Raw genomic sequence first — 21661 nt, forward strand, 5'->3', positions numbered from 1 at the left:
AGAATTTTCATATTGAAATGAAATACAAAAACCAGGTATCATAAATAGAAAATTCAAGAAAACCTATAGATTGGACCTTAGGGAAGTGTAGTCAGCATTGTTATTGACACTAGAATAAACTATCCCTCCTGGATGTCAAGAATGACATTCTAGCAAACACTGGATCAGTAGCTTCTGGCTTTGAGACAAGTTTGATAAGAATGGTTGTAGGTTGTATAGATAAGGTTTTTGTTTTTTTCCAGAAACAAAAGCAATCACCTCAAAGGTTTTTAATGACTGGAAAGCAAGCAGTTCTTTCACATCTCAAAGGCATAAATGTGACAGAAAAAAACCAATACTTCAAGGGTGAAGCCGTCTTACTCTAAGGACTGTACAGAAAAATAGGACATCCAGTGTGCAGCAAATAGCATCTAAATTCAACCAAGTCCAGAACTGCCCTATTTCAACCCATACCATATGCAAGAAATTGAAGAAATTGGGTATTGGCCTGCCTATTTGGAAGCAATTTTTTTTAGAGAGAAAAAAAGTCCTGAGAATGTCATGATTGGATAGTAGAACAATAGAAGAAAGTCATGTGGTCAGATGAATCATGATACACTTATTTTGCACTGTTGGTAGGCAGAGAGTGTAGCGAGAACCTTACAAAGTGATGGACCCTGCTTGCCTTGTTAACACAACCCTGACAACTAGATGTGGTATCATGGCATGGGGAAATTTTGTGGGCATGGACTGTTTGATACTAATGGAATGTCAAATGTCATCCAGGGAGTACCTGAATTTTGTATCAGATCTACTGCAGCCCTGCAATTTACACTTTTATCCTGAAGGTGATAGCCACTTTATGGATGACTCTGCTTTGATTGCAATATGCAAAAATGGTTCAGAAAACACAACATGGATTTCCACCATCTTTCCTGACTCCTACATTCACCTGATCTCAATCCTATTGATAATGTGTGGGATATGAGAGAGAGAGAGAGAGCTATTCAGCAGTGAGGTTCTCTTCTATCAACTTTGTGGCAGCTACATGACATTTTGCTTGAAGAATGGTTACAATTAAGCCAAAAGACATTATAGAAATCCATGGAACACCACACAATTGATGTTATTTGAAACAAAGATGGCCTGATTCAATACTTGTTTGGCCAGTATGTGTGGTATTAGCCATATAACAACAGGAAGCCACGGGCTTTTGCTGCACCAGCCAAAATAAAAAGATAATAAAATAAATAAATCTATAAAAATTTTTAAAAAATAAACAATCTATGTGTTTATCTCCCAACTTTGGTAATGCAGCATCTTTGAATTTCCCCAAGTTATAACTCAACTATCCACATGAATAACATATTCCTGTATTAACAACTGACTGCCTGAAAGAAAACCTCCTGCAATCCAGTGTAAATGTCTTTCTTTGTAATTTGAATTTATGGTTTCCAGTTCTGGAATCATTTATAACTGAAAATTTCACCTTCATTTATTTTGCTATCCCCTCTCAAATTCTTATAGACCCAATCGGTTTCCCTCTTAAGGTGCCTGGTTGCTAATCTCTGCAGCCCACATATTCAGTCTTTCTTCATATGGACATTCATTTGCAGCTCTCACCAAGTGGGTTGCCAATCTTTGAATCCTTTTAAGAAGCCCAAAGTTCTTTTTGAGGTGCAGTCTCCATACTTGAATACAGTGGTATTATGATCCCCTGTCTCTACAGGCAAGTGTTTGATAAATTGTAGAGAGGATACCATGGGTCTTCCTTGTTGCCTGCCTGCCTGCACTGCTCAGAGAACTTCATGTCTTCTGTCATAACTCTCAGATTCTTTTCTTCTTCTGTTGTTTTTAATTCGATCCCATCAAGTGTTTAAGTTATTTTGGGTTTGCTATTCCTCAAGTGTAAGACCGCATTTTTCTGCATAAATGTAGCTGTCCCTTTTCCAATCTTCACACCACTTACAAGTTTTGACCTCATGCCTTCTATCCCTTCATGCATGTCATTTATAAAAGTCACTTCATGAGAACCAGTATTTTACATTTGAAATCATGTTCTACTAATATTTGAATTTTCTCATTATATTTTATAAATGCACAAAGTTTAAAGGATTATTAAAGTGATCTATCTATCCCAAGGGAGTAGTGTCAATGACATATAGTTAGATTCTTGTTGGTTTGGAATTCTTTAAGTTTAAATTGTGCTAGTAACTAAAAATAATAAGTATGAGTTATCAACTATTTTAACTCCTCCTAATTTGTATTTTCTTCTTACTAACAGTCAAACAGTGGCCCTACTACTCCAAACATCCCAAAGAGAGTGCAGCTGGTAAGTGTGTGTGTGTGTGATGTCTGCTTGGATTGCTATATAGAAATTGTAAGCATTCCTTGTAAATCCTTCAGTTTGTGCTGTGAATTGAATGTTGCATGTATTAACAGTGCTTGCATTCATTATTAGGTTCCATGTTATATTGCAAATTTTTTTTTTTTTGTATGTACAGCCTATATATTACAAAATTGTCCATGGATTTTTAGTGAATTATTATCCCATTGATTCAGAATTTTTGTGTTACGTCAATGGAAAAGCAAGAAAGGGTTTAATAATATCAGTGACTAACTGTTGCATTGCAAAATATGCATATAATAAATATGTTGTTAGAGATTCTGCAAGAAGATAAATTTGAGGCTATAGAATTATACTACATTGTGTAAGGTGTTTAAAATGATATTAATAAAAAATACTATGGTTAATTTTTTAAGATAATGAAGGATGAATGTAAATATTCTAGAGTTAAGATAACTGGTTTTGCAACTGATCTTTTACGTTTGTAACTGGTTGGAACTATTTTTATGTTAATTGATGGCAGTGTTATGATTCATTTAGAAAGAATGAACTGCTATATTTTTAAATTTCTGTACAGATATTTGAGCCCATGTATTCAAGGGAATAAAAAATATTCATATGCAGATCAATATAGAGAACAAAATTAGCATTAGCTTTAGTAGAGGCATACGATGCAAGAAAGCAAGCTTATATAGCATCAGCCAAAAAAAAAAAAAAAAAAAAAAAAAACAGACTGATTTCATCCCTCCGTTCATTCCAAATACCTGTCCAGCTCAGCCTTAAATTTATTTAAGCTATCAACTTCCACAACAAAAGATGGAAGTCTGTTCCACCAATCAACTACATGCTGACTAAAGGCAAACTTCCGCACATCTATCCTACAACTGTCTTTCCTCAATTTGAATTTATGCCCTCTCAGGTGATTATTCTGAGCAAGAGGAACAATCCCATCAGAATTCAGTGTGCTCAACCCATTCAAGGCCTTATACACCTCAATCAGATCACCGCACAGGTGCCTAGTCTCCAGCCACTGCAATTTGCAAAACTTAAGCCTTTCTTCATAAGAGCAACCCTTTGTTCCATTCACTAATCTTGTTGCCCTTCATAAGAGCAACCTTTGTTCCATTCACTAATCTTGTTGCCCTTCTCTGTACTTGTTCCAACAGCTCTACATCCTTCTTAAAATGAGGCCTCCAGACCTGTATACAGTACTCAAGGTGTGGCCTGACCATTGCCTTATACAAGGGAATAATCTGTAATTTTGCAGACTGTCTGCACTGCTCAGAAAACTTCATATCTGCCTGCACAATTACTCCCAGGTCCCTTTCATTCTTTACCACTGTCAGTGTAGTACCACAGAGTTGAAACGTTACTCTGGGGTTACTGCTTCCCATATGTAATACTTTACATTTGCCACCTCTCAACCCATCTGCTAAACTTTTCTAAATCCTTTTGCAGCAATGTACTGTCATTAACAAACTGCCAACCTTCGTATTGCCTACAAACTTGGACAGTAAGCCTGATATACCATCATTTATAAATACAGAAAACAACAATGGACCGAACACTAGAATGATGTTGTTATTCTGTTCTGTATATAAAACAAAAATTTACACTGAACCCTGAGGGACTCCACTAATAACATTAGTCCACGAAGTGCAGTGTCCACTGATTACCGCTCTCTGTCTTCTCCCACTCAACCATCCCTTTATCCATAGCAGCAATTTGCCTCCAATGCTGCACTGCTCCAATTTGTGCAGTAGTCTTCCATGTGCAACAGTATCAAATGCCTTTCTAAGATCCAAATATATGATATCAAAGTTATTCTCTGCATCCAGTTGCTTTGTGACCACATCATAGTATCCTATCAAATTGGTCAGACAAGACTTCCCCTTAACCAAACCATGCTGTGTCTGAGCTATATCTGAAGTCTTGTCTAGATGATCCTGCAATGCTTCTTTAACCAGTGCCTCCATTAATTTCCCTGGAACAGAAGTTAAACTAACAGGTCTATAATTACTTCTGTCGTCCTTTGATCCTTTGTGGACTGCAGTCACATTTGCACATCTCCAGTCAACAGGTACCTCCTCTAAGTCCAAGGAAGCTGTCATGATTGTGGCCAAGGGCTTGCTTACTTCCTTTGCTGCCTCGTTTAATATAACTGGATAGATCCCACCCACCCGAGGTGCCTTTCTTATGTTTATCCTGAACAATTTCTCCTCCACTATCCTCTCAATTATTACAAAATCATCTAGCTCACTGCCAGAGTTTAGTTCGCCTCTGGCATTCCCCTCCCTGAATAATTCCTCATGTGTGAGTGTAGATGCAAAATACTCATTTAGTTTGTTAACCACCTGAGCACGATCATCAACAGTTGAACCATCGATGTACAGTGGACCAATCTGATTCATCCCCTTCCTTCTAGAGTTTACATATGTAAAGAACTCTTTGCTGTTTTTCTTTGCATTCTTTGCCAAAGATTTCTCATAATCTGCCTTTGCCTGCCTAACCTCCTTTGTGACTTGGTTACAGACCAGCTTATATCTATCATAGGCTTCCATGTCACCCATTAATTTATATGTATCTCGTGCATTTTTCTTCTCTGCCACATCTCATTAGTTCATCTGACCTCCATTTAGGCCTAAACCTTGAACAATATTTTTTAGTTGATATGTAAAGCCTGGTAGCTTCCAAGACTAATTCTTTGAATGCTTCCCATTTTGAATTTTCTGTTGGTAACATCATCAGTTGGTCCCACTGTATACAATTTAAATACTGTCTCAGACCTCCGTAGTCGGCTTTACGAAAGTAAAAACCCTCCCATTTACCATTGATGGTAATTATCTCTTTGAGTAAATCCCTCTTCAACACACTGTGATCACTGCCACCTGGTGGTTCCTTTATCTGCAGATTCTTAATGCATGAAGAATCACTACTGATAATCAGATCAAGAGTATTACTTCCTCTTGTTGTCTCCCGAACACCGAACATGCTGATGTAGAAAATAATCGTCCAATAAATCCACAAAAGCCTTGCTGATGTGTGAGTGACCAACCCACAAATTCCAGTCAATATCTGGGAAATTAAAATCCCCATTATAAGACCCTCTGATTTACTGGCCCACTCTATTTCCCTGTACAGTTTTTTATTTTACTCATGAGAGTCATTAGGCCTATAACACACACACCTACTCTCATTTTTCTTTCCCAGTGCTTATGTCACACCAAACAGACTCAACATTGCATTGTCCACCCACATCAATTGGATGCACTTTCTTAGATTTTGTGTTTCTTAACTAATAGCATAACCCCTCCTCCCTTCCGATCCTGTCTATCCTTCCTATACACATTGTACTCCCCAAATTCTAGTTCTGCATTTCTTATATCTGTGTGACACCACATCTCTGATATCCCAACAATATCTGCCTTTGATGGTTTGACCAACACCTCAAATATATCAAATTTATTTACCAAACTCCTAGCATTGGTGTACATGCAACTAAACATACACCTGTTCCTATTCTTAGTTATCCTAACACAACCCATGTGTTTCCTTGTATGGCAATGACTCCCAGCAGTCTCTGAAATCCCCTGCATCTTGTTTTCCAGGATGCTGCTCATTCCAATAGAAACAGTGCAAGAATCGCTTTTACCTCTGCCAGCGGCTACTGTTAAACTATTAGTCCATGTATCCCCCCCCCACAAGCTAGCAGTTTTCTGACCCATCTAACACTGCCTCGATAGCATCAGCAAATATCCTTGCAAAGGTAACAATCACAAAAACTAGAATGATATTGTTATTCTGTTCTGTATATAAAATAAAAATATATATTAAGATCCAACTTATTATCAGTTCTGTTCTGTATATAAAATAAAAATATATATTAAGATCCAACTTATTATCAGTAAGCATATTAAAAAAGTTGTAATTTGCTGTGCTTAATATAGCATTATATTTATTTTTATAATGAGCTATGCCAGCATTACTCTCACACCATAATAGATACTGTGGCACTAACAGTGAAATTTTCTCTTTCGTTCTTTACAGTTTATGAGATTGAGATATGTTCATTGACTGGTCATGGAATTTTTATTGTTTTTTCTGAGCAGTTAAAAACCCATTAAAAATTAGCAGAGAATTCAAGTTTCATAGTCCTCGAAACATTTCTCACTCTCCAAACAAAAACAACTTTTAGACCGTTTTGTTTGTAAACATCATTACAGCAACTTTCATCTGTTTGTACTTGACTAGGAAAATAAAAAATGAAAGAAACTGGACATTTTAGAAACTGAAAATAAGTATTCAGCTTCTAAAAAGTTCAGTTATGTTTTCATTATTCATTTACATTATTTTATCCATCATTTTATGATAGATTATATATGTTAGTATAGATGTTGGATACGTTGCTTTTCAGTTCTTTCAGAATGCATGTGATTATTGTGCTTTTGGATGTAGTCCCACAAAAAACAGAAGTCTAAAGGCAACAAATCTAGTGAGTGTGGTGGCTGTATTCCTTTTAAAATATTTGCAGTTTTTGCAATGTCTTAATTTTTGCAGTCTATGGCTGGGATAGCTCAGCCATAGACACACATGAAATGTAATTTTTTTTGTGATGCCTTGTTGAAACTGCACTTTAACAGTCTCCTTCTTGGTGAGGTGTCCCAGGAATTCATGGACTATGAGGGTTATTTGATAATATTCTAGCCTAGTATAGGAAGAGTTATCTGATATTAACTTTACACTGTTTTTTGATATAGTCTCCTTGTAATTCAGTGCAATTTCAGAAAGTTACATATTTATGATCCCAATTTTGTTAGTTGCTTTCTTGAAAAAAGGAATGTGCTGCTAATATTACCACATCATTATATCCAAAAATCCTTCTAGGCAAGTTGGTTTTTAGTTTTGAAAATAGGTGGAAATCAGATGGAGCTAGATCTGGAAAGTATGGTGTGTGACTTTACAATTCATAGCCAGCCTGATGAATTACACCGTGACAACAGCCAATGCGTGAACAGATGCATTATCCTGGTGAAATAAAATACCATTAATCAGCTAGCTTTTCTGGTCTCTTTGACTTGTTGCATCTTGTAATTTAGTTAGTAAGTTAGCATTAGCATAGGCATATATAATGCAAGAAAGCCTTTCTCTCAGATATGCCAGACAAGCTGTACTTGCTACCTGGGAGTCTAAAATGCTGATGGAACTGATTCGGGTGACACTCAAGTCAAGTGGACCCAATTCTGGCGAAGTCCAGATGGTCTGTGACAGCCAAATCCTCTGCTAGCACCTTCACGATGGTGGGACTGTTAGTAATCCTGGGTATAACCTCCATGCACAAGTACATAGTGGGTGACCACCCAGGTGTGAACCAACGTAGTAGTAGTAGTTATAGTGGCATGTGATACAAGAAAGCATGTGTATGAGCTTATGCAGCATCAGCCAAAAAAAAAAAAAAAAATCACACCATTCCCTCCAAATGCCTGTCCAGTTCCTCCTTAAATTTATTCAACCTATCAACTTCCACAAAGACAGATGGAAGTTTGTTCCAGCAATTAACCACCCCCTGGCTAAAGGCAAATTTCTGCACATCTATTCTATATTTGTCTTTTCTTAATTTGAATTTATGCCCCCTTAGGTTCGTAATCATATGCAGCTCGGCTGGACAGGTATTTCGAACGAACAGAGGGGTGAAGTGGAAGTGGTTATTTTTTATTTATTTATTTTACTTTAATTTTTTTGGCTGATGCTGCATAAGCTTGCTTTCTTGCATCAAATGCCTCTACTAATGCTAATGCTAATCTGAACAAGTGGAAGGATCCCATCAGAATTCAGCTTGCTCAACCCATTCAAGGCCTTATACACCTCAATCAGATCACCGCACAGGTGCCTAGTCTCCAGCCACTGCAATTTGCAGAACTTAAGCCTCTCTGCACTCTTAACCCTTTTGCATCCAGTTCCTTTGTAACCACATCATAATATCCTATCAGATTTGTCAGACAAGACTTTCCCTTAACAAACCCATGCTGTGTCTGAATTATTGCTGCAGTCTTGTCTAGATGATCCTGCAATGCATCTTTAACCAGTGACTCCATTATTTTACACGGAACAGAAGTTAAACTAACTGGTCTGTAATTACTCGTGTCACCCTTCGATCCCCCTTTGTGAATTGGGGATACATTTGCACTTCTCCAGTCCGTGGGAGCCTCCCCTTAGTCCAAGGATGCTCTCATAATTATGGCTAAGGGTTTGCTTAGTTGCTTTGCCGACGTAAGCTGGGGTCGAGGTGTGGCGCCCACACCACATGGAGGAACGCCGCCCCTATATGTTACCAGGCAGTACTAGGTGGTAGATGACTCTCATCAACCGGTGAAATACCACCACTTTGTTTATTGGAAGCTTGAAGTGGTGGAACCCATGTTTAGTCTCTAGAGCTAAGTTCCGGTCAACCCTTCCCTATATCTTCCATCATGCAATATGATTGATGACTTTTGAGGTTATGATGAACGTCATGGCGAGATCCAATATTCCTTACATTTCGAGGGTACAGCTCTAAAACGGTGTTCGCAGGCCAGCCACTAGTTAGTACACCGGACCGAACCTACTGGTAACTCTCTAGGAGGCTTCCGGATCAGCTAGTGTATAATCTTGCTACCTCTACTCTGCCAGATAGTGACTGGAAGGAGTCCGAGTAGTGTGTATGCGGGGAGCATTGTCGAGGCCACGTTATGTCAAGGATCTGGGTATATTCTTACCACGTGTACACCATATCCAAAAATTTCATTACTTCATACTGCATGTCCCACCCACTTTTTCTTACCATTGAATACACCATGAATTGTCAAACTAATAGAGCAAGCTTATCTGCGAAAAGATCTAAACCTCCCAAGCACTTCCTAATTCATTTCACAAATATACATGGTCTCAGTTCTAATCCCAACTTTGTCCATTTACACTTGCAGTCTGCCAAACCCCATGTACTTTTTTCAGACAGAATCTCAGTTATCGGTTGATTCAACTACTGCTCGTCTCAGATGCCCAAATTGTTCGCTGTGTGATTCCTTTCGCCTCAAAGGTGCTACTTGTGCATATGTCCGTTCTGATATTCCCTGTCAAGAGACTTGGCAATTTGGAATCTCCTCTCTTTGATCTTCTCTGGCTTAAAATCTCTCTACCTCATTGTGTCAAATTCATCTGTTGTCTCTACAGTTCTCCCAACTCCACTAATCACTTGGAGCTCTTTGACTTCCCCTCTTTGCAACTTGACTTTCTCCAGTCCAACTTTCCTAACAGTGAGGTAATTTTCCTTGGTGATTTTAATGTTCACAACTCCAGCTGGCTTCCATTTTCTAGTCACACCGACCCAGCAGGTCGAGATGCTGAGGCTTTTGCAATTACTAATGACCTAGCACAGATTGTTCATTTACCTACAAGAATACTGGACAATCCCAATCATACAGCCAATACGCTTGATCTTTTTCTCACAAACAACCCTTCTAAATACACGGTCAAAGTGAGAGGTCCTTTAGGCACTTCAGATCACAACTTGGTGATTGTCTCTTCTCCAATGGAACCTTTATCTCATGGCTATTCCCAACCTCGTGTCGTTTGGCATTACAAGAATGCAAAATGGGATGACCTGAGAGACTTCTTTTCTTCTTTTCCTTGGTCGGATTACTGTTTCAAAACTTCTGATGTCAACGTTTGCTCAGATCGTGTCAGTGAAATTATTCTTGCTGGAATGGAATCCTTTATCCCATGCTCCACTTTAAAATCTCGTCCTTTATCTAAACCTTGGTTTTCCAATAAATGTGCTAAGGCTGTTCAAGAGAAGAATGTTGCATATCGTAATTGGCTTGTTTCTAATTCTTCAGTTTCATTTTCTGCCTACACCAAAGCTTGCAACAATTGTAAAGCAGTTATTAATCAGTCCAAACTAGAGTTTGAACAGGCTAAGAGTAGAAAACTTGCTTCTTGTCCTAATGGTAGCCGAGCATTCTGGTCTCTTGCTAAAGCTATTGGCCACAACTTTTGCCCATTTCTGCTCCCACCTCTGTCCAAACCAGATGGTTCTGTTGTCACTTCAGCCAAGGATAAAGCTGACCTGCTAGCAACCCATTTTTCTTCCAGCTCATGTATTAATGATCTTTGTAAAACACCTCCCACCATTCCCAACACGCTCCATTCAAAGGTGTTTTTCCTTCTGCTTGGAAATTTGCTCATATCCAGCCAGTTCCTAAAAAGGGTGACAAATCCCTCTCATCCAATTATCATTCCATTGCAATTACTTCTACTCTTTCTAAAGTAATGGAGAAATCAATTAACCGCCAACTCTTAAACTACCTAGAAACCTTCCATCTGATCAACGATCGACAGTATGGATTCCGTAAGTGTCGATCCACTGGTGATATTCTGGCTTATATTACCCATTTATGGAGTAATTCAATGGAAAGGTTCGGTGGAACACAAGTAGTTGCTCTTGACATCTCAAAGGCTTTTGATCGTGTTTGGCATAAAGGTCTTCTAAACAAGCTTCCATCTTATGGTTTGCCAACTGTTTTTAGTAATTGGTTATTCAGTTTTCTCTCTCATCGCTCACTGAGGGTGATGGTAGATGGCTCTCTGTCTTCTAACTTCTCCACTAATGTCGGTGTCCCCCAAGGTTCAGTTCTTTCCCCCGCTCTTTTCCTCTTGTATATTAATGACCTTCTTCCATTGACTGGAAATCCCATCCATAGTTTTGCCGATGATAGCACATTGCATTCCACTTTCCATTTTGAGAAACCTTGTCCTGCTCAATCAGACTCAACTTCTCGAAAATCTGTTATCAATTCCTTAAATGCCGATCTTTGGGTAATTCTCCAGTGGGGCAAAGACAACTTAGTTGATTTCAACCCTTCTAAAACTCAGTCTTGTCTTTTATCTCACAAAAAGGATTCTTCTGCTGCTATGCCTATCTTTAGTGACACTCCGATTTCTAGGCAAAATGATATATCTCTTTTGGGGATTACCCTGACTTCTAATCTCTCTTGGCACAAGCACATTACAAATATTGCTTCCTCTGCATCTAAAAAACTTGGTTTTCTCTTTCGCTCTTGGCGTTACTTTTCTTCCAAACAGCTGCTCACTCTGTATAAATTGCAAATCCGCCCTGCCATGGAATATTGTTCCCACATCTGGAGTGGTGCCCCAAAACCTGTCTCAGGCTTCTTGATTCCATCCAGAAGAGGGCAGTTATGTTAATTAACAATTCACCTCTAACAGAGTCTCTCCACTCGCTTTCTCATAGATGTACTGTTTCTGCTGCATGCCTCTTCTACAGATACTTCCCTGGGCACTGTTCTTCTGAATTGGCTTCTATAATTCACTCTCTCTCTCTCTCTCTCTCTCTCTCTCTTTCAAAACAGTCCGAACACGTGCCGCCACCAGCCAACATCCATTTACTGTCCAACTTCAAACCCACAGAACCAACTTTTTATCTTCCTCATTTATTCATTCAACTGCTGTTTTCTGGAACAACCATCCTATATACGTATTTCCTGAAAATTACAATCTACAGAAAGTCCAATGTCAACAAATATCTTCTTTCGTCTTCTCAACCTCCAACCCAAGCACGGTACTAAGTACTATAGGTTCTAATACCTCTTGTGTTTGGGGTTCACATAAAAAAAAAAAAAAAAAAAAGCAAGCTCATGCAGCATCAGCCAAAAAAAATTTTAAAAAACCACTCCCATTTCACCCCTCCATTCGTTCCAAATACCTGTCCAGCTCAGCCTTAGATTTATTTAGGCTAACAACTTCCACAACAAAGGATGGAAGTCTTCCACCAACCAACTCCACACTTGCTAAAGGCAAACTTACGCACATCTATCCTACATCTGTCTTTCCTCAATTTGAATTTATGCCTCTCAGGTAATTATTCTGAGGTAAGAGGAAGAATCCCATCAGCATTTAGCATGCTCAAAACAAGCAAGGCTTTATACACCACAATCAGATCACCTCGCAGGTGCCTAGTCTCCAGACACTATAATTTGCAAAATTTAAGCCTTTCTTCTTAAGAGCAACCCTTTGTTCCATTCACTAATCTTGTTGCCCTTCTCTGTACTCGTTCCAACAGCTCTATATCCTTCTTAAAATGAGGGCTCCAGACCTGTATACAGTACTCAAGGTGTGGCCTTGAGTACTGTATACAGGGATAATCTCCTCCTTATCACTGCTAGAAAAATTCCTGTATATCATTGACAAGACACTATGAGCTACTCTTGCAGACCATCTGCAGTGCTCAGAAAACTTCATACCTGATTGCACAATTACCCTCAGGTCCTTTTCGTTCTCCACCACTGTCAGTGTAGTACAACAGAGTTGATATGTCACTCTGGGATTACTGCTTCCCATATGTAGTACTTTACATTTGTCAATGTTAAACTTCATTTGCCACCTCTCAGCCTATCTGCTCAACTTTTCTAGATCCTGTTGCAGCAGCATACTGTCATTAGTGTCCTTAACAACCCTGCCAACCTTTGTATTGTCTGCAAACTGGGACATTAAGCTTGATATATCATCATCCATATCATTTACAAGTACAGAAAACAACAATGGACCCAACACTGAACCCTGAGGGACTCCACTAATAACATTAGTCCATGAGCCGACCGGGCTAGCCGGTTGGGTAAAGTGCCTGCCTGGCAACCCAAAGGTCGCGGGTTCGAGTCCCGCCTCTGGCTTGGATCAAAGTACTGCAAAAACCTTGGGAGGTGCATTATGGCCACAGAAGCCGATGGGCCAACAACTACCAAAAAAAAAAAAAAAAAAAAAAATTAGTCCACGATGAGCAGTGTCCAATGATTACCACTCTCTGTCTTCTCCCACTCAACCATCCCTTTATCCATAGCAGCAATTTGTCTCCAATGCCATATTGCTCCAATATGTGCAGAATTCTTCCATGTGCAACAGTATCAAAAGCCTTTCTAAGATCCAAATATATGATATCCAAGTTATTCCCTGCATGGAGTTCCTTTGTGACCACATCCAATCAAATTGGTCAGGCAAAACTTTCCCTTAACAAAACCATGTTGTGTCCAAGCTATAACTGAAGTCTTGTCTAGATGATCCTGCAGTGCTTCTTTAACCAGTGCCTCCATTAATTTTCTTGGAACAGAAGTTAAACTAACAGGTCGATAATTACTTGTGTCACCCTTTGATCCTCCTTTGTGAATTGGGGTCATATTTGCACATTTACAGTCCATGGGTACCTCCCCTGAGTCCAAAGAAGCTCTCATAATTATGGCTAAGGGTTTGCTTACTTCCTTTGCTGCCTCGTTTAATATAACTGGATAGATCCCATCCATCCCGGGTGCCTTTTTTATGTTTATCCTCAACAATTTCTCCTCCACTTTCCTCTCAGTTATTACAAAATCATCTAGCTCACTGCCAGAGTTTACTTCACCTCTGGCATTCCCTTTCCTGAATAACTCCTCATGGGTGAATGTAGATGCAAAATACACATTTAGTTTGTTAGCCACCTGAGCAGGATCATGAACGGTTGCACCATCAATATCCAGTGGACCAATCTGATTCATCCCTTTCCTTCTAGAGTTTACATAGGTAAAGAACTCTCTTTGTTGTTTTTCTTTGCATCCTTTGCCAAAGATTTCTCATAATCTGCCTTTGCCTGCCTAATCTCCTTTGTGACTTGGTTACAGACCAGCTTATATCTATCGTAGGCTTCCATGTCACCCATTAATTTTTATGCATCACATGCATTTTTCTTCTCTGCCATATGTCTCATTAGTTCATTCATTTAGGCTTAAACCTTGAACAATATTTCTTAGTTGGTATGTAAAGCCTAGTAGCTTCCAAGATTAATTCTCTGAATGCTTTCCATTTCGAATTTTATGTTGGTAACATCATCAGTTGGTCCCACCATAAAGAATTTAAATACTGTCTCAGAACTCCGTAGTCACCTTTACGAAAGCAAAAACCCTTCCCTTTACCCCTGATGGTGTTACCTCTTTGAGTAAATCCCATTTCAGCACACTGTGATCACTACCACCTAATAAAGATAAAGGAACCTAGTGGTTCCTTTATCTGGAGATTCTTAATGCATGAAGAATCACTACTGATAATCAGATCAAGAGTATTACTCCCTCTAGTTGCCTCCTGAATATGCTGATGTAGAAAACAATCATCCAATAAATCCTCAAAAGCCTTGCTAGTGTGTGAGTGACCAACCCACAAATTCCAGTCAATATCTGGGAAATTAAAATCCCTGATTATAAGACTCTGTGATTTTCTGGCCCACTCTATTTCCCTGTACAGTTTCTTATTATACTCATCAGCATCATTGGGCTTATAACACACTCCTACTCACAATTTTGATCTCCCAATGCTTATGTCACACCAAACTGACTCGACACTGCACTGACAGTGATGTCGACTGGCTTCACTTCCTAGGATTTTATTTGTTTCTTAACTAATAGCATAACTCCTCCTCCCTTCCTCCTGTCTATCCTTCATGTACACATTGTACTCCCCAAATTCCAGTTCTGCATTCCTTATATCTGTGTGACACCACTTCTCTGATATCCCAACAGTATGTGCCTTTCATGTTCTGAGCAATACCTCAAATTCATCAAATTTATTTACCAAACTCCTAGCATTGGTGTACATGCAAGTATACATGCACCTGTTCATATTCTTAGCTACCCTAACACAACCCATGTGTTTACTTGTACTGCAATGACTCCCAGCGGTTCTCTGAAATACCCTTCATCTTGTTTTCCAGGCTGCTGCTCATTCCAATAGAAGCAGTGCAAGAATCACTTTCACCTCTGCCAGTGGCTACTGTTAATCTATTAGTCCTTGTATCCCCTTCCCCAAGCTAGCAGTTTTCCGATAGCATCAGCAAATATTCTTGCACCCTGTCTGTTTAAGTGTATCCTATCCCTGTAGAAGCAGGCTCTCCTGTTAACCAGTATGGACCAGGCTGAAAAAAATTCTACCCCTTGAGCCTTGCACAATCTTTCCATGGCCGAATTGATCGACAAAGCTCTCTTCATATACTCCCTCCTATCGTGTCTGGGCAGAATTGCAGACACTTTCAAAACCAACCTAATTCACGGCTTTTTTTTCAATGGTGACCTGTACTTGTTAAGTAATTCCGGTGGTCTCCTACTCTTAATATCATTTGTGCCAACGTGTACAACAATATCACCAATAAGTTAACATGATATTTTCCATCTGTTGTTTCTCCTTTGGACAATCTATAAATGGACAATAACAGACAAAAAATAATCTACCACTATTTTCTCTTTTGAATCCTATAAGACAGATTCCATGATGTAACTAGCTGGTGGGACTAACTTGGTCTTCTCTGGAGTTGTTGAATCCATTGACTGTTGTGGCTGCAACAAAAAATAGTCCTTCCATTATTTTGATCATAGTTTTAATTCTGGCTGGTGTGATGGATCCCTGTTTCATCCATGATTACACTAACCAGAAAGTTTTCAAGATCTGCTTAGTAATGATCAAAAAGTTACTTTGAAGTTTAGAATTGAAGATATTTCTAATTAAGTATCAAAAAGGTAGGGAGACCTATCATGCAGAAACTTTTGTCATGTCTAATTTATTTTGCAAAATGTTTTGCATCCACTTATGACTTAAAAAAAAAAGTGCTATTATCTTAAAATTATTGAGAAAACATATGTGCATAAAAAAATACATCTACCTTTTATGATCCCCCTCAATGTGGACACCTGTGCTTGGTGAGGTGATATCCCAGTTCTGCTGCTGCTGGACCTTCAGGTTAGCCACACTATAATCTAGTGCCTACAGCCTAGATTACAGGCTAACACCATAGGATTCAGGCATGCAATTGATAAATGAAAGGTACTGCATGTTGAGGCTATAATCCCAGAATGACACCAATTGGGCAATACTGGACTTAAGTTTCATGGAGAATGAGAGAAATCTAGGGGTTATTGTACAATCTGACATGAGGTTCTCTGAGAAGTTCAGAAAGTTGCTAGGACAACTCATTGTGTTCTATTAATGATATAAGGAACTTGTCCAGCAGTGACAATGTGATGATTATCCCATTGTATAAGGCAGTGGTTGAGTTGCAACTTGTACTGTGCACAGGTCTGCGGTTGTCACTTTAAGAAGGATGTGGAGCTGTTGGAACTTGTACAGAGAACAGTAGCAAGATTAGTCAAGGACACAAAAGGGGTATTCTCTCCACAAAAGACTTCATTTCTGCAAATTGCAGCACTTGGAAACCTGTGAGGAGACCTGATTGAAATGTTTAAGATTTTAAATTGATTGAGTAAATTGAATGTAGATTAAATCCTTACTCCTTGGATAACCCACAAAAGGGATATAAACTTAAGTTGAAAAAGGATGGCTGCATGATAGATGTGAGGGAAAATTTGCTTTCAATGAGAGAGAATGATTAATTGTTTGAATAGACTTCTATTTGGTGTTGATGAAGTGGGTTGTTTGAATAAATTTAAAGAATTAGATGAATTGTTACAAGGGATGGACAAATGAGGTGGGTATTCTTTTCTCTTTTTTTTGGATGCTGTTCTATAAGCTTGCTTCCTTACATTCAAATATCTCTCAAAAATCCGATTTTATTTGATTGATCTTTATCTGATTAGTAGATAATCACACAATACTTAAAAACTTCTTCAATATATAATAGAGCTGTTAAATGCATTCACATCCAAAATTTATAATGTTTCATTGGTGACATCTTGCATGTCACCAGCAGTGGTGACATGCAAGTGATCTGACAGGCTGCAGTGAAATACTGTAAGGTGTTTGGAAGTAGTTATAATTGTTAACTTCTCTACCCTCTGGAGTATAAACATGTTATTCATTGAAAAGCTTGTAGGCTACAACCTGTCAGGTTAAAATGTTTGTTATTAGTGAGACATCTTTATCTGATTGATAGATAATTTGTGGCACACAATATTTAAAATCCTCTTCAATCTATAAAAAAAGAGCCGTTAAATGCATTCACATCCAAAATTTATAGTGTTTAATTAATCCAGCAGTGATGGCATTCAAGTGATTTGAGAGATAATGCAGTGAAATGTCCTCGCCATGTTAATTGCAATTCAAGATTGGTGATTGTTATTTTCTGCTCTCCTAATTAAGTCTTTTGAGTAATTTTGGAAATTAAACATTATATATTCTACTTGGACAGTGTAAAATAGTCAATGTGCCACCATTTGTATTGCTAATTTTTTTTGTGCTTCATGTAAATAAATGTTTCTTGTCAAATGTTAAACAACATTTCTGTTAAGTTAGATACTGCTCATTTAATGTTTGAATTATTATATAAATTTTATATTATCTTAATTATAATATAATTTTATTATGCTAATAAAATTTTAAAGTTTCAGAAAGCCTCGAACTGTGACATTGGTGCAAATCCATCATTCATACATAATACATAATTGAATTTTAATATTGAGTGATCATATTTTTACGTTACAAACTAAATATAAAAATATTTAGAAATACTGCATTCTTAGACTAATAAAAATGATAATAAAACTAATGTACAAATTGAAGTTTGTACGTTTAGGCACCATATTGCAAAATCCTTCCACTCATTGTGAACGATTTCATAATATGGGATATTTTAATAACGATACCTAAATGTACCGATATTAAAATGTACAAGCTTTGGCTTGTCTTAATTTGTTTAATATTATAGTTTAATTTTACTACACTAATAATAAACTGGAATATAATTAATATGTTAATTATTATATTATTTAATTTAGTTATTTGACAAAACATATTAGGATCAGTTAATACTCCAGTCAAAAATAGGTGCATATTCCTAATGCTGAGTATTAATGCATATAGTTTCATGCTAAACTTGAAATTATGTTTAAATATAAACAATTTCATGTTTATATTTAATGCTTATAATGTTATTTATTTTTTCTGCATAATTATCATTATAATAATATTTTTTCAATTGAAAATAATAGTTGTGGAAATGTCAAGGCTCTCTGGTCTTCTGTCTTTCTTTGTGTTTTTCTCTCTCTCTCTCTCTCTCTCTCTTGTTTATTCCCCTTGACTTATGGCCGTGTTACTTTTACTATGATAATTATTCTGAATGAGATGATAGTCAGGCTAGGACAAAAATCCGTGCTCTCAGCAAATCAAGGGCTGTTCTAGCACTTAATTTCTCCAGAATTGGATTGCATTGTGACTTTAAGATTGGCGTGGTTGCTGAGTGTCACCCCCCCAATCCCCACTTTTACCTTTACTGGTTTGTACTTGTTTCTACTGGTGTATGAGAATATGAGCAGAGAGAATAAGACAAGATGTAACACATAAAATGTATTATAACAAAAGAAAACATGTGTACAGACTTGCACTCCATCTAGTTGTTTGTGTAAAAGTAAAGATATGTATATATATATTGCTTCCAGGTGTCTGTTCATAACAACAACATGAATCTGTTTAGGATTTATAATATTGTATTAGCAAAAACATCTCTATAACATACTGGATTCTACTATCACAGGAACTATTCCTTCAGTAGACTTATTGTTTGGCCCTGGTTTAACAAGCTACAACATTCACAAAACACTTCAACATAGAACAGAACGGTTAGATAACAGAAGAACCTTAGGCAAAGTGCTTTTGGTGTTCTCATTACTTTACACAATCTTATGTTTGCCCTAATGTGAACATTCTCACTCCCTCTCGTTTCTTATTCCAACAGCAGCTTGCTGCAAGATTCCTGTGTACCACCAACCATGGGAGAAATTCTCTTTCATTGTTAAATTACAAAGATTAAATATTTAGGAAGGAAGCATTAAAATGGTATCTGTTGATGTTGTTTTCGAGGTTTACATTCACACAAATGAGATAATGGCTTACCGGTTAAATCTCTTGCTTCAGGGCAAGTTATGAGTCCTCCTTTCCTCTGGTGGAAACTGGGGTGTGGTCCTCTGAGCCTTGCTTGTTTCCTTTGTCTCAGCTCCTCTTCGGCCGTTCTTAATTGGAGCGACACCAACTACTGAACCTTCCCTTCACATCACAAAGACCCTCTGCGTTTGACGACGACGAGACGTTCCGCTCTCTTACCAGTCTCTGTTACAAAAGCAAGAAGGTCCCTCCTCGGTGCCTCACAGAACTCTTTATATACCAACATTATCTCGTTCTACGTCACAGAGACAAAATCATTCAAGAATGCCCATTTACAGTGATACTACCATTTTTGGTAATCGTCCCGCAAAAACAACTGGACCCGTCTCTGCCATAGCAATAAAACCCTTTTTAGTACTGTTGTGGGCGTGAAAACTGAAGCACTCTCCTCTCCTTCCGCTATGTTGGTGAGAGGCCCACGACAGAGAACTAGGGTGAAGAATTGTGCAATATGTGTCCATACACACTCTCTCCTTGGAAAATAAGTTTCTCCTCCCTTATTGTATTAAACATAAGTTCCAAATGAATAGGGTTTTATAATCTGATTCTAACAACAGAATAGTTGATTTTGGGTAGACCGAAGAGTTTTAAAGAAGCATGGTTTTAATAATTTAAAATATCCTAAAACATTGTATTAACTATTTAGTAGTTAATTAATTCTGCCTGATTATTCTGATACATGAAACTCTTGGTCTAACAGAAAACATAACCTTTTAATTTTTGAATATTTGTATAGAATATAAATAATTACATTAATAAGAATTGCAATCCATTTTCAAAAGGTGAGGCAGTGATATATTCCAAGCAGGATTAATAGAAATATACAAATTATTATATACGTGCGTCTGATTACTAAGATTGCTATTATACTAGTCTCAGTCTATCTTCCGCCAAATTATACCTACTCTTATGATGATCTTGAAGAACTTTTAATACAGTTACCCTCCCATGTCTGCTTGCTAGGGGATTTCAATGGACACCACCCTTTATTGGGATCCTCTAAATTAGATAGACAAGGCTGGCTGATTGAAACTCTACTAGATAAACAATTCTTAATAGTGGTGCACACACCCATATACAGTTACCTACTGGACAGACTTCTGCAATTGACCTATCAGTTTGTTCCCAGATACTGTTTCCAGTCATTCAATGGTCTGCTATGGATGATCCCATGGGCAGTGACCATTTTTCAATTGTTTGTAATCTGCTCACTACACAACCACCATTAGATCAACCATGCAGGAAATGGAAATTTTCTGAAGCCAATTGGGCCAAATTTCAGTCAGCACTCACTCTGGACAAAAAAACTATTCAACTTCAGCCTATAGATAAAGTAACTGATTATATCACATCCTGTCTTTTAGTTGCAGCTAAATACTCAATTCCGTTATCAAATCCTCCAACCCAATGGCACTTCAACTACTGGTGGAATGAAGAGTGCACGAAAGCAAAGAAGGAAAAAAATAAAGCATTCAATTTATTCCATCGATCTCTAACCACAGCTAATCTAATTAGCTACAAGAAGCTAAGGGAAAAGTGCAGTTCATTCAAAGGCAAGCCAAGAAAGATTTTTGGACTCAATTTTCACGTACTATCAATAGAAATACTGACTCCAGATTAATATGGAAGAAAATTAGGCAGCTTTCTGGGAAGTTTCCAATCATCCCTTCCCCAATTCTTTCCTGCAATGGGCAAGAACTCTCTGCTCCTCTAGATATAGCGAATGCCTTGGGCAAAACCTTTGTCCAAGTCTCAACTGCATCAGACTACACTCTCAATTTCCAAAAAATTAATTTGTGATGCGATCTACTTTTTTACTTCAAAATGTGCCATGATCTACCATCTCAAAAATTTCATTGCACAAGGTGCACAAATCGAGGGATGACTGTATATTTAAAATTCGTCGTGATTGACCAAAATTAAATCTGCGATCGTTGGCCTACCCTGATATAGAGAAGGCATTTGATACTACCTGGCGGTATGGCATTCTCAGTGACCTTCATAATCTTGGTCTACGAGGCAACCTGCCTATATTTATTAGGATCTTCCTCCAGAGTTGCTCTTTCCAGGTTCGATACCAAAACTCCTTTTCTTCTACATTCTCGCAGGAAGGAGTACCACAGGGGTTGGTATTGTGCACAACCTTATTTGCCCTTAGAATTGATTCCATTACAAAAGAACTCCCAAATACTGTGGAGGCCTATCTCTATGCAGACAATCTCTCTCTATTTCTTGCCATTCACAGAACGTGAGATCTATTGAGTGGCAATTGCAGATGTTCCTCAATAAAGTACAAAAGTGGGCTGAGTTCAATGGATATCGTCTTTCCCATCAGAAAACAGTTGTGATCCATTTTTGTAATCAACAGAAATTGCCTATTGA

At 38.0% G+C, this 21661-nt stretch overlaps 1 protein-coding gene across 4 annotated transcripts in view; it reads left to right on the forward strand.

The window, feature by feature from the left end:
* LOC150089733 (chloride channel protein 2-like) overlaps positions 1 to 21661 on the forward strand; it is a 564677-nt gene that overhangs the window by 488623 nt on the left and 54393 nt on the right. For all 4 annotated transcript variants that reach the window (XM_090368771.1, XM_090368772.1, XM_090368774.1 and 1 more), the window contains one exon: positions 2264 to 2311. In XM_090368771.1, the coding sequence (XP_090224897.1) occupies positions 2264 to 2311 (48 nt within the window). The remainder of the gene's footprint in view (positions 1 to 2263; positions 2312 to 21661) is intronic.

Source organism: Mastigoproctus giganteus, chromosome 2 (assembly GCF_048544385.1).
Source record: "Mastigoproctus giganteus isolate SK-2022 chromosome 2, ASM4854438v1, whole genome shotgun sequence".
Lineage (NCBI taxonomy): Eukaryota > Metazoa > Arthropoda > Arachnida > Uropygi > Thelyphonidae > Mastigoproctus > Mastigoproctus giganteus.